At 41.6% G+C, this 17,394-nt stretch overlaps 1 protein-coding gene across 2 annotated transcripts in view; it reads left to right on the top strand.

Annotated features, from left to right (window-relative positions):
• Positions 1–17,394, top strand: part of LOC134536134 (synaptic vesicular amine transporter) — a 145,261-nt gene that overhangs the window by 96,325 nt on the left and 31,542 nt on the right. For both annotated transcript variants that reach the window (XR_010075766.1, XM_063375726.1), the window contains exon 3: positions 16,384–16,533. Coding sequence is in view for 1 of the 2 variants with exons in the window: in XM_063375726.1 (XP_063231796.1) it covers positions 16,384–16,533 (150 nt within the window). In the remaining variant the exon portion in view is untranslated. The remainder of the gene's footprint in view (positions 1–16,383; positions 16,534–17,394) is intronic.

Below are 17,394 nucleotides of genomic sequence, written 5' to 3'. Positions count from 1 at the left end.
AGAGTGTACACGTTACCGGTACCATAACTGTGAACATGATATGCACGTATCTTGTGAGGTTTCCAGTAAATTCTATACGCAATACACGTAATTTTCGTAGTACTGTCAGGGTAAAATCAGGTATGAACAAATCTCGGCACTCATAAGACCCCATGGTTCATGAGCCCCGAGTATTTTGCTGTTTTCTGAAATACATCTCATTTCAATGAGGAAGTTGCAGCATCTAGATTATGTTTCTTCAAATTTAAAGTCTTTAACCAGCTTTTGGAAGCACTTTAGACCATAAATCCTTTTTTTCCGTAATAAACCATCAGCTAACGTTGTTAAGCTAGAAACATAATTCGAATGCCATAAATTAGGGTGTGAATGAGTATACAAACTTACTTTTTTTTTCAGCTAAAATTTCTTGCAAGGAACATCTCTGAGACTGTTGGCTTTCAAGAGTGTATTGTCATTGGGATGGACCACAATTTAGAACTTCATAACTATTACGCTATGCTTACCTTATCAAACCACATTTCTTTAAATTTATAAAAAATGTAAGTACTTTATAATTGTCTTTACACCCGTTAAAAAAACTACAAACCCGTACGACAATACTGGCAAGATTCTTTTTTCTTAAGAAACAGAAACCATAAATCTCATTTATTTTTGTTTTGGTTTGGAAAATTTGAAAAATTTGCTGCTAATAAATTTTCGAACTTACGCTATACAGTAGATTGAAGGCTCAGCTACATTTTCCAGGTCGGACCATTCCTTTGCACGTTTTTTTTAGGCCGAATCCAATTCAACGAAATTGTTTATTTTTTAAACTATAGTGTCGTTTACATTATTTATATCCAAAGTTTTTCACCGGATTTTATGAGCAGTGCTGTGCGGATCGTCGCTGATGTGACCAGTTTTTTAGAAATGAACTCATAGGATTTTGCTAATTTCGAGTTCAAAATTTTGTAATCTTCTTAATAAGACTCTTACACAAACTGACAGAGACAACGCACAGCTTTAAACGGGTGGGTATAGAAACATGAAATTTTGCGTAGGAGTTCATTATATAACGTAAAAGAGCACTAAGAAATAATTTTTTTGAAAATTAATCCCCCAAGGGGGTTAAATAGGGGATATGGAATTTTGGGAAGTCACATCGGGCACACGGTTAGAATCTTATAATTTAAATTCCGGCTTAAAAAAAATAGCCAGTCATGGGGAGTCAACAGAATTTAAAACTTAAAACTTTGTTTTTAAATGTGTAATATGACGTCAAATGTACGTAAGAAAATGATTTTGGTAATATATCAGTACGATGTCAGGATGATATCATTTATCCTTACATCATTTTTTTTAGTCACAACAGAGATGTCAGTGGTAAGTAAAAATTACGTAAAAATGCATTACCTAGCTATGACTTACCAGTGATGTCAGACCTAGGTCATGTATTCACGTGCTCAAATTAACTTCACTTACTGCTACTACAGCATGTCGGTGATGCGAACTCACAAGATTTTACCCATCCAAAAAAAAGAGAGTCCAACATGCAAATGATACAGTCGAGTATATACAATGTATTAGTGTATATATATGCGTACACATGTGCACATGCCGCTGCGATTCGCCGGTCTGGCGCAACACGTCACTAGCATGTCGGTGACGCGAACCCACAAGTTTTGCCCCTACCAAAAATCGCTCAACGCGGCTAAAGAAGTTATCACTTAAAAAAAAAAATCACAACACTGCTTGCCATTTCTTCGGCGAGCGGTCTTGAAAGCATTGTGCGTTTATCCGCAATTGCAGTTCTCTCTTCTTCCTGACCGTGTCCCCGCTGCGGTGTGTTAAGTGCGGGTAGTTTCCGAGGGCCGCGGTAAACGCCGCTCGTCCCCATTTTACCGCTGAAAGGATTCTAATTTTCCTCCAATAGCTTTTGATGATCGAATTTTATCATGCCACTTAGAACCCCCAACTCCCTCTTCGCTCCTTCTCCTACACGGAGAATAAAAATCAATACTTTCTTTCTTTCTTTTTAACTTCCCCGCTCCATTTTATTTCGGCACATTTTATATTCTTCTTAGACGGCCAGGTTTATTGACCATTCCCACCTTTCGCTCTCTCCGTACGCTAGACTTCCTCATCCTCTTCGCCAATTCACTTAACACACACAAAAAAATTCTCGCATTTACAGCCCCCCCCCCCCCCCCCCCCCCTTTTCACAACCCTATTCAACCAACTGCTCCTCGATCGACGAAGAGTCGGAACGGATTGCAGCCTCTATCTAACTGTTCACTCCGCGCTAATGGCTCTCTCGCAGGTTCGTATTCCAGACGGGAATCTTACGTTCCGGGCGAGAAATATTATTACGCTATCTTTAAAGTCTGTAAAAAAAAAAGGTTTTGACGTGATAACGTCTTTATAAATCTATGAACGCCGACTGCACGCACGGAAAATTGTCACGTTCCGCCTGAGACGAGCGTGCAAGAACCGGCCAACCACCGTGCGAGAAAATCTTCTATAATATCAAACAGGTTAATGCGGGCTTTTTAACTAATTGTTCGTGATTATATTTAAACAAATTATTTAATTTAAATTTTGCAAAAACTGTAAATAATATTTGAAAATTAAAAAGTATGCAATTTTTCATCAATGTTTTTCTTATGATGTTATCACGTAAAATTATCATCCGTAAACCGACTTTACAGACAACCCCATTTTTTATTTCAACTTCGTTGAAATAATCACCTTGAATCTACAGTGGACTCGTTTCAAACTTCAGTCACACCGATAAATGCTGATACGTAAAATATTGTTATTGAGTCAACAGCGTTCAGTAGTAGTCTGAAGCAAAGCTTCTTCGATGCAGAACGGAAAACTTTAGGGCTGTTTAAGTTCTACACGAAGCTGGTTTTTTATAAATTTTTTTATAACTGCGCGTGTTCACGTAACTCGCCGGGTGTTTTAATGTCTGAAAATGAAACGGAATTTATCTGAGCCTGTGTAGTACCGACATTTCGGCAGACATCGAAGTAACCGACCTTAGGACAGCTTCGCTGTTTGAAATGATAGTAAAATTTTCGAACTTTTCAACCAAGTATACGTCACATTCAACGAATTCTACGTAGTTTCAAAAATCTGCGTCTCTGCAGAAACTGCGCTGCATTCCTGACTTTTTTAAAAAGGGTAAACATAGGCGCGTGGAAGAAAAATGTGAGTTTTTGCTATGTAATTAAAAGGTTTTTAATATTTAAACAACTTTTTTTTAAGACCACCTCTGTTATAGTACTGAAGTGGCCGACTTTTCGGCACGCCATGCGTCGGGCACTCAGTATTATAACAGACATGGTCTTAACCCAAAAAGGAGCCTTCGATCAAGATGTACGTTTTAAAGATATTTTTTAATGCACCTATATTATTATCATTTTTTTTTTCAAAATAAGTTAACTACTTACGTCAAGGTAAGAAGGTAATAGTAAATTTACGAAAAATCCCTGGATAGTTTTTTCTTCAAATAATTGTTAAAATCTTCAAAAATGCGTTTAATGCTTTGAAGACGGCGAGTGTGCACGCTTAGGCAGTCTTTCAAAGTCCTTTTTTTTTTTTAATCATGAAAAAAATAATCGAGTATAAAAAAAACTTCATTTTGCTTTTGTTATGCTTATTAATTAGCGAAACTAATACCGGAAAGCTATTCAGGGAAAGATTTACAAATAACTTTAACTATTGGTGGTATTGGGACAACACAGAGCAAAGGTAACACACCAGGTAACAAAACGAACTCAGAATTACTGCGAAGACTATTTATTTTTTAGGGTTACGTTTGTTTTCACGCGAATGTACAAATTTAGAAATATATGTATAGGGACAGGAAAAATTCGCGGGTTCAATGACCTCTAGGATGAACTCCACAGCTCTACGTACACTCGGTCAAATGCCACCCACTCATTGGCTGCTGTCTTGTGAGACGTCCCAACGTAGCGGCCTGTGATATGATAAAGCTTTGGTCGGGCGTTTCTCATTGGCCCAGAGTCATCCAGGTGAGTTGTGAGCCAATAGCAGAGGCAGCACTGAGGTAAAACTATTTTTATTTTAGCCTATCGCGAAATGAATCCGCGAATTTTTCCGGTCTCTATATATGTAATATGACATGAATATTTTTGTTCAATTCTCAAAAAAAAAAAAAAAAAATTACAGTGTACATAAGTATCCACTGCATGAAACCTTCGATGAAGCCGGGGGTTGGAAATGGTGGAGGGGTTGCGAGGGGTATCATTTCTCTCGACTCGTTCCTGAACCGTAATCAGGGACAGCGGTCCAATATGCACGAGGGGGAAAGAGGAAAAAAAAAGAGGTGGGGAGGGAGGGATGGTTCGGCAAAAGATGAAAGTCTGGAAAATTGGAAAGCTCGTTCGCTTTTCCTGATGCTTGTGGGTGGCGTTTACAAATAAAATAAAATAAAAAATATCGTCCGGGTTTATTGGTGCCAGCAAATTGCTGCGATCAGTCCTGAGCGCGCTCCAGTTTACTAAATAAGACATCGTAAGAGTGATCTGTTTTATTTTTTTATTTTTAGGAGAAATTGTTTGCCGAACACAGAGAGTGTAAGTGGCTGGAATAAATCTGTGGCGAGAAAGAAGCGAAACAGATGCAGGGCACGATCGCTTGACTGGAAAGTTACGCCTGTGCGATTCATTGGACAACCACAAGGCTGGTCCCCCCCTACCCCCTCCCCCCGGTTTATCAACCCCTTTTAGCAATGTCACATGGGCGAACACGAAATATTACACCGCACACTTTACAGCTACACTGTTAAATAAATTCACACTAAATCAAAAAAAAGAGGCTGCTGGTTACCAGTAACTCGGTTATCTTCTCAACTTTACGTTACGGCCAATGAGTTTAAAAACCTAAACTTACATGTGTTAATGATCTTGCGACAAATTGATTGTTTCGTCAAATGTGCTTGTGTTGATAGTGCTTACAAATGTTATGACTATTGACCTGTAAAATTAGCGGATTCATTTCGCGATAGGATAGAGTCCAAATACTTTTGAAATTATTTTGCTTAAGTGATTGGGCCGCACAGTTTATCTGAAGGACTCTGGGCCAATGAAAAATCTTTAACAGAAGAATGAGCGAATCACGATCATTCCAGTCAACAGGTGTTACGAGTCGGTAACCAATCAGCAGATGTAATTTGCACGAGTGCGTAGAGGATCATGGAGTCTATCCTTTGGTGATTTGAAATCGCGAATTTTACAGGTCTCTAGTAATGACTAGGGGCAGGCATTTTTCGCGAAAATATCTGCACACCTATTAGACTGCAACAAGGTATACCCGCACCAGCGGTTTCTTCCTTGTGATTGGCGTCCGTATGCGAGAGAAGTCGTTGCCTTATTTAGGCGAGCCATTCAAGACGTGTTTGCTTCCGCGCTGAATTACTGTGATTGGTGTTGTTACAATCGAAATGTACCTGAAAGAAACTCACCCAATCACGAAACAGACGATGCTACAGTCTTTTAACTTTCAGCTGGTCTCAAAATCTTTTCGCGAAATCTGCATGGCTCTAGCCGGTCTAAATCTGGGTCGTCGACATTTATCTGTGCGTCCCGAGGGAAGAGGCGCGCCCCACCTGTTGTGGGAGCCGCGAGGCAATGGCGCTAAGCCAGACAAACAGACCCCAGCGGGGTTCTAAAACCACTCCCCACGGTTGGGTCTGGTCGGCCGTGCGGAGCGAAATGTGCCTAAGTCGCGTCGTTTACTGCAGTGGCGGTCACGCGCAGTCATCTACAGAGACATGGAAATTTCGCGCATTCACTTAGTCGCAAGCTAGAATGCAAACCTTCACAACTCTCGCACTGTGTTCATGATCTGAATGCAGTTGTTTGGACGCGCCGCTGCACGAACGTGAGCCAAGCGTGAAGTAAGTGAATCAGGCAAACCAGGATGAAAATTTTCTTGCCAAGAAATCAACCATTGGGAAAGCAATCATGGATTGGTGCAAACCTATGAATTTGAATTCTTCCCTGAGGCCAGACGAATCCGCGAAATTTCCGGGTCTCAAGTCATCTAGCATACACATGTGGACACATTCGTTATCTATAGAGATCGGAAAAATTCGCGGGTTCAATGACCTCCAGGATAGACTCCAATATCCTTTACACACTCGGGCAAATGGCAACTGTTCATTGGCTGCTGACTTGTGAGTCATCACGACTGGGTGGCCTGTGATTCAACACTTCTATTAGTGAGGGTCTCTAATTGGCCCTCAGTCCTCCAGATTAACAGTGGACCAATCGCAGAAGCAGCACTAAGGTATAATTATTTGAATTTTAGCATAACACGAAATGAACCCGCGAATTTTTCAGGTCTCTAGTTATCTAGGACAAACATACGTCATATAGGACAGACAGTGTACACAACATTCAACTCACCAAAATGCGATGGGATACAATATGATACGACAGGATACTATCGGTATTATACGATCGGCAGGATACGATAGGTTAAGATCCGCAGGATACGATAGAACACGATCTACAGGATACTACAGGATCTGACTACAATAGCACAAATTTCTCCAAAAGCTACAACTACTCCAACAGGCCGCAACTGCTCCAAATGATTTCAATTATTATTATTTTGCTGGAACTGGTCCCAGTGACTTGAATGGCTTTATTATTACTATCAATTTTGTTAGTTACTGGCGATAATTTTTAGATCCTTAAGTTAAAAGATGTATCAGAGAAATCAGCCTCAAATTATAAATTATATTATGAACCATAACACAATAATTTTTAAAAACCAAATAATTGAATTTTTTTTCCAATTTGTACGCATGTAGGTCGTTCATCGTATTTAGCCCGCATCTCTTAGTTCTTGAAGTATAGTCCATGTTTCTTTGGTGATAGATAAATTATCAACATTTTGCGAAGCAAATAGAAGTATAACCATTTATATATAAAAAAAAAGGACCCACTTTTTGGACGCACGTTCAACGATAAGGACACACTGCCTCGTCAGGGATGTATCTGTGTTAGTGAGGCGGGATGATATTTGCGACGCTCGCTGGTGCTTCTAGCGTGGTATAGCCTCTAAGCGCAAGGCTCTGAACTGGCGTGCAGTCTTCTCGTCGTGCACAGGATAACTGTGAAATTTGAGCCGCGACCGAAACATTATATGGCCGAGAAATGAAGATAAAGGTGTAATGCATGTCCTTTAAGTGCTTTCAAGAATCTGTACTGATTAATTACGCCTAAAAATTACTTTGAAAACATGCGTTTTAGACTTTTAACTCTTATAAAAAAAAATAAAAAAAAAAAATCAGATTTAAAAAAGTACTTTTCGGGATTCGGCGAACTCTTAAATGCTTTTCGTAAGCAGACCTCGCTCGGATATCTTGAGTAGTTTTTTCAAATCGCGTTGTTTTTTTCCTGAAGCTGTGCGCACCGTGGTGTGTGCCCGGGTGGGCGGGAGGGGGGGGCCTTAAGGTGGAAGTTGCCAACAGAGAGGCGACCTTGGCAGGTGTCTGCCAGCCACAGAGGGGTCGCAGGCTCCTGTGCAACCCCCCCCCCCCCCCCCCACCTGTTTCCCCCTGGCTAACACGCGGCACCATCCCTCCCTCCCTCCCCGCGTATTGATTGGCCAGAAGTGGTACAGCGCCCCTGCCGGACCTTCCCACAACCTCAGCTGTTCCATTCGCCTCACAGGCCTTCCGGCAAACTGCCCTTGCATTAAACATGGGGCCCCGATGGGAAGGGGGGGGTGGTAGTGGCTTTCAAGGGAAGGTGGGAGGCAAGGTGATAACTCGGGGAGTAACTTAGGGGTGGTTGGTTGCCTCTGACCCCTTTCTCACCCTCTAAGAGCCATCATTCTCTCCCTTCCCCCCATCCTTCCTCAAGCCGCACCACGAGGTACCGGAGGAATTTGATTCCCGCGGCGGACCCTCCGCTGCCCCGGCCAGATAGCGGCTTGTAAATAATACATGGGGGTTGTTTTCCTTATCTCCGGCGCGGGCAAACAGAGGAGTGATGGTGCGGGCGTCGACGGCTGAACGCGCGGGCTTCTTGGAGCACTCTGCGGGATTGCACAGCCGTCGACCGTCTGAGGGTGCGCCCCGCCGCAGCTACAACTGTCCAGAACCGCTGCGAGGTCCCTGCTGAACATCCCTGTTCTCCTTCAGAGATACACGGACAATCATTTCGACGTGGACACGTCTTTAAAAATCGCTTCCATAGCGGCACGCAATTAAAAAAAAAAATCGGTTTTCTGTAAATTCGGTTTACGGACGATAGTTTTAACGTGACAACGTCATAACAAAACATTGATGAAGTGATTGCATTCTTTTATGAATTAAAATTGAATCATTTTCATTGAATTATCACTATTTTGTATAGACAAAGAAGGAGTGAAATGAAATCTACAATTTAATTGATAAATTTACTTTTATTTGCACTCATTAATCCAAATATGTTTATTACTTTAACGAAGAGATTATTTTAACTATAACTTTTATACATGTTTGCTATTTAACTTCTTCCAATCTGTGTTATTCTTTTAAGGATAGGGCGATGATAGGAAACGTAGGAAACGAATGGGAATGTTTAAAGTTTAATGTGCCACGAAAAAGTCAAATCGATGGTTGTTCCAATCGAGTGGAAGAGAGATAGATGCGGCGCAAGCGTACAATAAGCGTAACGGGACAATGTACGTAACGGGACAATGTGCGTTACGGGACAATGCGTCATCCTTTTTCGCGCGTGCAGGCGGCGTTCATCGATTTATTAGACGTTGTCACGTCAAAAAAAAAACAACCAATGATAACAAAATCTGGGGGATACAGTCTGGTGTTGCAGCTACACGTCTATCATCTCCATCCAAAAATTTTAATTACACCACTGGATAGCTGGAGGATCAAGGAATTCGGTACGTTAAGTAAGGACTGTGACGCATCGCGCGCGGTGGAGGGGGAAGCGCCGCCATTTTGAGGTCATTTTTGCTGCGTCTTCGAGATTTCCATTAAGGATAACTTTCGACTCGGAGAAGCTACGACGTTCGTTTTAATTTTCAATCATACGGCTCTCGTCAAAATCTATTGTTGCATGTATAAAACATTAGTGTAAAATAGTTACAGTGAATATATATGCTGTTAAAATAAAAAAAAAACATGATTAGATCATACATAAAATAACGTATTTTATATTTTGTATAGAAAATATTACCTGTTACGTACACGTATTCACGTAAAACACACGGCCGTGTCCATGACACAGACATATAGGCCTACCCATTTTTTCCCCTACCGTTGTTATCATCAGAACATAGTTCTATAAATTTAAATTATTTAAATCGGTTAGTTAGTTTACAAGTTAGAAATTTCAAATTTTTTAAATGTTTTTTAGAAAACTACGGGTTTGGTAAAGTTTATTATTTTGAAAAATATGTAGAAACAATGAATGTTCTTTTATTTTAATGTTATTATTTTGAACTTTTTAACATATATTTGTAAAAAAAATAAAACAAAAAAGGAACAAAATTGCATAAAAATTTTTAATTTATTTTTAAAGTTAAATTTTGAAGAATTTATCCTTAAATTTTCCCGATTTGAAAAAAAATGTATACATTTTTATACAAACTGAACCAGTAATACGGTATCTGATGCGCTCTCTTGAGCCGGAAAGAAAGTAACTAAACTGACACAGTGACACTTACTTATCCATCAATAACTGACACATTCTGTATATATTTCAGTGGCGATTGTTTTGTAAGTTTGCAGCAAGATCCAGCGACGGACTGTGCATCAATGCATTGTTTCAATGCATTTTCTGTTTGCGGCCAGATGGCCGGTGTGTGTGGAAGCAGGCACGTGAGCGGCGCGGCGACACCCTAGCGCGTGCTGAAGCCTGCTCGAGCACGTGGCACGTGGCACGTGGCACGTGGCAAGGGCGGCTCCAGCCACGGGCCCCGCTTCGCCCGTTTTCATTTCTCAAGTCGTGCTTCCCTAGGCGCGTCATGGAAAAATTATGAGAACGAATTTATACGATGCGCGCTTAGCAAGCAACTAAAATTGACAGAACAAAAAAAAAAACTACATACAAATAAAAATTATATATGTGCTTTTAAATCTTGTACTTTACTGACTGATATTGAATAATGGTCCATATTGTTCAAAACAGTTATTTATTGTGAATATTGGCAATAATTTTAAGTGAGCATTATATATACACTCTAATGAAAAACAAGAAACCACTGTAATAATGTTCGCAGGCTTTCACGGCCATTGTCTGAAGTATATTGGCTTCTGGGTTGTAGCCTCGTCTTTGGCGAATAATTCACCGACGTTTCGGTCGACATCATCAGGGAACAGTTACCCTAGTAGGTACCTAGAAGGTAACTGTTTCCCTGATGATGGCGACTGCAATGTCGACCGAAACGTCGGTGAATTATTATTCGCCAATGACGCGGCTACAACCCAGAAGCCAAGCAACTTCAAGAAATCACTGTATTGAAATTCAGTTAAAACAAAAAAAAAAAAAAAACTAAAGCGCATTCATATTTTATAGCTCACCCTTCCACGGGTGTATTCTCTCGCTCCTGTGTGACCTTGGTCTAAGTGACCCAAGTGTTGGTAGGTGGGCGGGGAAGGGCAGGTCTCTTCGGGGATTCACACCGCCGCGCCGGCTGGTAGGCGCACCCACTCTTCCCAGAGTCCCCGTCCGTCGGAAACGACGAGTCCACGACCCTTTACAACAGCCAGCACTCAGCTGCGAGGGTCAGCACCCCCCCCCCCTGGCCGGGAGGGTTGCGAGCGCCAGAGAGCGATGCAGTGTCCGAGGGGCCGCAACACTGTGTTCCAGATTCTCCCTCGACAGACCCTCCCCTCCTTGGGCCTGCTGTGTCCAACGAGTGGCAGGTTACTGGAGAACTATAACTACCGATGATTCGTCTCATCTGTCCGTCGACCACGTGGCATCCAGCCACATCAGATGGCCCCTCGCAAGAAGAAAAAAAAATTGGTTGTCTGTAAAGTCGGTTCACGGACGATAGTTTAACGTGACAACGTCATAACAAAACATTGATATAATGATTGCATACTTTTATCAATAAAATTGAATCATTTTTATTGAATTATCACGATTTTGTATGGATACAAAGAACGAGTGAAATGAAATCTACAATTTAATTGATAAATTTACTTTTATTTGCACTCATTAATTAAAATATGTTTATTACTTTAACGAAGAGATTATTTTAACTATAACTTTTATACATGTTTGCTATTTAACTTCTTCCAATATGTGTTATTCTGTTAAGGATAGGACGATGATAGGAAAAGTAGGAAACGAATGGGAGTGTTTCAAGGATGATGTGAAGGAAAATGGCTTACCCAACACCAAGATGCAGTCAAAAATAATATATTTGCGTCATGGACTCTGCAGCAATGCTAGGAGGAACAGGTTAGCGAAGAGCAATGAAAATGTTACATTAAAATGCATGAAAACAAAATTACGCCACGGACTCGGTCGCAATGCTAGGAGGTTCAGGTTAGCAAAGAGCAATATAAAATGAGCGTAACGGGACACCGCGAAACGGGACAATGTGCGTAACGGGACACTTGTTCGTGCGTGCAGCCGGCGTTCATCGATTTATTAGACGTTGTCACGTCAATACAATTCGTCAAAACCTTTGCCAAACTTTAACTTAAGCCGGACGGACTGGTTGGTCGAGGGTGTGGGTTTAATCATTCACGTGGAGCAGGAAATTTCCGGACTCGCATGCTTATGTTTGTTAGGCAAAAAAAAAAAGGGGGGGGTGTTGTCTGTAAAGTAGGTTTACGGACGATAATTTTACGTGATAACGTCATGAGAAAACATTGACGAAAAATTGCATACTTTTATTTAATTTTCAAATATTATTTACATTTTTTGCAAATTTAATTGAAATAATTTGTTTAAATATTATCACGAACAATTAGTTAATAAGCCCGCCTTAACCTGTTTGGTATTATAGAATATTTTCTCGCACGGTGGTTGGCCGGTTCTTGCACGCTCTGCTCAGGCGGAACGTGACAATTTTTCGTGCGTGCAGCCGGTGTTTATCGATTTATAAGACGTTATCACGTCAAAAAAAGTGTCCAGTAAGTCTTTCTCCAGCCAGGTCCATCGAAATCGCCTTCATCAACTCATTAGTATTTCACCCGTGTCCGCACCAAGATGTGGACACTATAGGCACCGGTGAACCAGTTTTTCTAATTGTCGCCTGTGTTGAGCAACATGGCGTGATGAAAGTGATCGGAATTTTTGTTAAGTATGCGCTATTTGACGTGTACCGTGTATAACATACCTACTATAAGGACAGAAGATTAAACCACATTGATATGCTTATCTCCAATCTCCCATAGTTATATCAGCTAAAAAAATGTTCCATAGCCCTATCAATAAATTGCAGGGCTGCTACTCTACATGCTAATGAAAAAAAAATATCCCTGGTTTCCTCATACAAATTTTATACACATTTTAACTAGGTACATATTTATTGTTTACTTAGCAGAATAGCATTTAAAAACGTTTAATAATAACATACATCATTTATATACTTGTAAACCGTCTATTGTCCGTTAAAAGCTTGACAAACCCGCCTTCTGTTTTATCAAGTTTGCGATTTTGTAGCACAATTGTGATTGTGAAGGAAAAATGCGAACGAGTCTATTAGTGCTTTTTACGTCGGTAACAAGCAAACACATGTGTTCTCATGTTCATGTAGCAAATAAATACTCAGACACGAAAATTAACACTGAATTCTTTAAAATGATGCCGAGCGTGATGAATAAACTGATAATAAAATATTCGCATTTCAAATACTAAAATTTCTGAATGCGAATCACGCACATATGGTAATTTCTGCGCCCACCGCTAGAATTCGCTGCTTGAATCGTAAACGTTACTTGCCACCATCACCTACAGATAGCAGCACGAAACAAACGGTAATTTCAAAGTATTGGAAACGGCTCAGATAAAACATCGGCTTTGGACCTTATTTTCGAAAAGTAATTTAATTTAAACACTGCCCATATTGTTAAAAGTAAATACTATAAAGTTTCCGCACACATAGTTATACTTCTGTTGCATTACTAAAATTTTAACTAAAACATTTTAAAACACTAAGTATATGTTTGCATATTTATTTTTGCTTAAATGACAAATCAATCTGTAAAAACTTCCAGCAAACAAAAATAAATCCTATTGAGCTGATTTAACATTATATAATATTATTATGTTATAATGTTTAAAAAGTAAAAAAAAAAAAAACTTTTTTGTGACGATATTATAACCCCGTACCTTGATATTGAAAGCACGCTCTCTCTTTTGTGATAATATGCCAATTGGGAATTTAAAGAGATAATATGTTATGTAATCAGTGTAAGGCTAATATTCTTAGGTATTTTAAGGCTTGAGATTACTTTTACTATGAGTATTTAAGTTTACCAAATATATTCCAGGGTATCATAAAGTTTCATTTGACGAAAGTGACTATGTACGTGTTTATGTTGCTACACGTGGTTCCGCCATCTTTGTATTACATTTCCGTTCATCGATTTCTGTTCCATTTTCACGAAATTACTCCCACCGAATGCCGTATATACCGAGGGCTAAGATGTTTACACATCAAAAAGCCAAGTCAATAGTATCGATTGTCCACTCTGAACGCTCACTTCATTCGCTCTACGGTCCGCAACTAACTGTGCGTAGCGCCGAACTTCAGTCTCCCTGCCAGGAAAAGTTTTTTTTTTTTTCGAGTTTCGCCACCAGGTTCGCTGTGATCCGCTCTCCTCCCCACTCGATTATTCTCTCGTCCGCGGAGCTGATAGCTAATAGACTTAGCCGCCTGGTGTTCACGCCTCATTGGGCCGCCATCACGGGGCTAATAGTGTATTACCTGCTGTCGGGGGGGGGGGGGGGGGGGGGCACCCATGGACTCCCCCCCTTCCCCCATCCCATCCCCAGGGTAGTTGTCACACCAATGGGTAGAGACCGGAAAAATTCGCGTATTAATTTCGCGATAGGCTGAAATTCAAACATGTGGACAATTCTGCTGGTTCTGCTATCGGCTCGCGGTTTAACTGGAGCTCTCTGGGCCAATGAGAGACTATCAACCAAAGAAGCGTCGAATCACAAGCTACCCAGTGGAGACGACTCAGTTTAGTAACCAATGATCACGCGTGTTTACTTGAGAAGTGCAGAGGATAATGGAGGCTATCCTAGAGGTCATTGAATCCGCGAATTTTTCCGGTCCCTACCAATGGAACAAATAGGCTACGACGGGAGCTCTGATGCTCTGGGTTTCACAAAAAGCCGATACCTTCTTATCCCACTCTTTCCGCTGTTTAACTACTTCGCGAAATCATCTACTCTTTTTTATGAGTTTGTGACTCTAGCGTGCATCACAAACTAATCATAACAAAATTATATCGAGCCAATGACAAAAAGAACGAACAATTTAACTGATGGTCATCACATAGACCAGCGGTTCCCAGACGGTGGGTCGCGACCCACTAGTGGGTCCGCGGAAGGGTTACAGGTGGGTCGCGACTCGATCCTAAACTATCAGAAACCATCGAATAAACATTCAGAAAAAGATAAGAAAAATCGAAACAATTCGAATTGTGTGCAAAACACATATCTATTCTTAAATAAATAACTGTTTTGCCACAAAGTGCTTATATTTTTGTCAACCATTTTCAAATTAGAACACAAATTGTTTATCAATAATCAATCGGTATCTAAAAAAAACATATACATATATGCAATTTTTTATGGTAAATTATATATATCAACTTTACAAATAAGGTTTTTTTCTTCACCATGGACCGATAGACCGTGGAGGTATTCCTATAAGGAAAGGTGGGTCGCCAGCTGAAAAAGTTTGGGAACCACTGATTTAGACCATATAGCTACATATACTAGCTGAAGTGACCGGCGTTGCCCAGGCTAAACACGTCATTATATAAGGAACATCCCTAGAGTCTCAATTCTGTAGGACATACATTGAAAAACCGGAAAATTTTGATTTTAAAGTCCCATTCATTGCACAGTCTCGGTGCATCAAGGCTACGCATCAGCAAAACCGGGACTACAACCTTCAGCTTCATTTTGTGTGGAAGGCGGGTAACCCTCTAGGCAAGACGTGACGGACGAACCAAAAGATAGAGCGTTACAAATTCAAGGCAGTGCCATCTATCGGCGAAGCTCTAAAATGTTATTAGCGTCTTTGGCTAATGATGGGTTTCGCCAAGGAGAAGGATAGGAAGTTGCCAGACCTTACTATACAATTATTAGTATCGGTAACTAGAAAATTCACGTGTTCTCATGTTGCAAACACACTCCTAATTCATTTGAAATAGTGCCGAGCGTGATAAATACACGTACGCAGATTCTGTTTTCAACTACATCAACTGACCCGAAACACACGTGGTTTCCGCACCCACCGCTCGAATCCGCTGCCAGGGCAGCTAAATCGACTATAGAATCATTTCATTGGCGAACCGAAAATTTTTAAGCTATATAATGAAACGGCTTCGATGAAAGCGAAAAAAGACTTGAAAAAAAAAATACTCCACCCTGGCCGCGGTGCACGACAATTTTTGCACGTGGGGGGTTAACTGACACGTAATCTCTGGACACGGTGCTGTATGTTGTATACTGCCCATGATGCATGCAATAAGCAGAAGACTGTAAAATATGAGAACGTTCCCCGTAAGACATAGTTTTGACATCATAACAGTTTCACAGTCACGCTTTTGCAAGTACGTACACTCCTGGTAGGGAGCCAGGGTTCCCCTGGTAAGGCCCTTATCCATGATGCTGGAGCCGTGGAGGGTCTTGGTAAGGCCCTTATCCATTATGTTAAAGCCCTGGAGGGTCTTGGTAAGGCCCTTATCCATGATGCTGGAGCCCTGGAGGGTCTTGTTAAGGCCATAAAGTGTCTCATGATGACAGATTGATAGGAAAGGGAATTTTTTGGTACTTTTAAGTGGCATAAAGCGGTATTTTCAAACCCAGAAAGCGGTACTTTCAGGAAGGGAATATCAGTGTTTTCATATTAAGTGTTTTAATGATTCCGCAATAGTTTTCTCGTGATGTATAAACAATTTTAACCATCTGATGCTTCCAATTAAGTGAATTAATAAATGGGGAAGTAGTAGGGGCACCGTGCCGCTCTGGTGGCGCAGTAAACAAAGGAAACAAGTGGTTGTCTGAGCAGGTATTACTATTTGTTGGCGACTGGTTTCCAAAAGGAATATTTTCTAAAAGTACAGAAGGAAAAAAAAAACTATTCTATGTGGTGCCCTGGAGGGCAGTGGAGGGTGCTTGAACGCGGAGGGCTGCCGTGTTGTGCCTGCAGTGCCGATCATCCCCGAGTTCCTGTACGACATCCGGCACCCCAACGAGACCCGCCTGAGGGACCACCCTCCCCCGGTCACCACCCCCGAGCCGCCAGACACCGCCAGCCTGGAGTTCCTCGACCTCACCACCGCGCCGTACGACCTGCTCGGTGAGTATACCTGCTCGTCTGTCTGCTCGTCTGACTGCTCGTCTGACTGCTCGTCTGTCTGCTCGTCTGTCTGATCGTCTGTCTGCTCGTCTGTCTGCTCGTCTGTCTGCTCGTCTGTCTGCTCGTCTGACTGCTCGTCTGTCTGATCGTCTGACTGCTCGTATGTCTGCTCGTCATACTGCTCGTCTGTCTGCTCGTCATACTGCTCGTCTGTCTGCTCGTCTGTCTGATCGTCTGACTGCTCGTGTGTCTGCTCGTCTGACTGCTCGTCTGTCTGCTCGTCTGACTGTTCGTCTGTCTGCTCGTCTGACTGCTCGTCTGTCTGCTCGTCTGTCTGCTCGTCTGTCTGCTCGTCTGACTGCTCGTCTGTCTGCTCGTCTGACTGCTCGTCTGTCTGCTCGTCTGTCTGCTCGTCTGTCTGCTCGTCTGTCTGATCGTCTGACTGCTCGTGTGTCTGCTCGTCTGTCTGCTCGTATGTCTGCTCGTCTGACTGCTCGTCTGTCTGCTCGTCTGACTGCTCGTCTGTCTGCTCGTCTGACTGCTCGTCTGTCTGCTCGTCTGTCTGCTCGTCTGCCTGCTCGTCTGTCTGCTCGTCTGACTGCTCGTCTGTCTGCTCGTCTGACTGCTCGTCTGTCTGCTCGTCTGACTGTTCGTCTGTCTGCTCGTCTGACTGCTTGTGGTTCTGCTCGTCTGACGCAACACGACATCTATGGTGAAAATCACGGTCCTTTATAAACCACGCACGTGCCAAGACGTTACCAACCCTTGAATAAACGTTTCATAATAGTAGAAAACTATTTTCTGCAGCTTTAGATAATTCATATTTATCATGAAAAAACAAAAAGAGATATTTTAAATTAA

Source organism: Bacillus rossius, chromosome 10 (genome assembly GCF_032445375.1).
Source record: "Bacillus rossius redtenbacheri isolate Brsri chromosome 10, Brsri_v3, whole genome shotgun sequence".
Taxonomy (NCBI): domain Eukaryota; kingdom Metazoa; phylum Arthropoda; class Insecta; order Phasmatodea; family Bacillidae; genus Bacillus; species Bacillus rossius.
The sequence above is the reverse complement of the archived record's forward strand: the minus strand, read 5'-3'. Positions and strand labels throughout refer to the sequence as shown.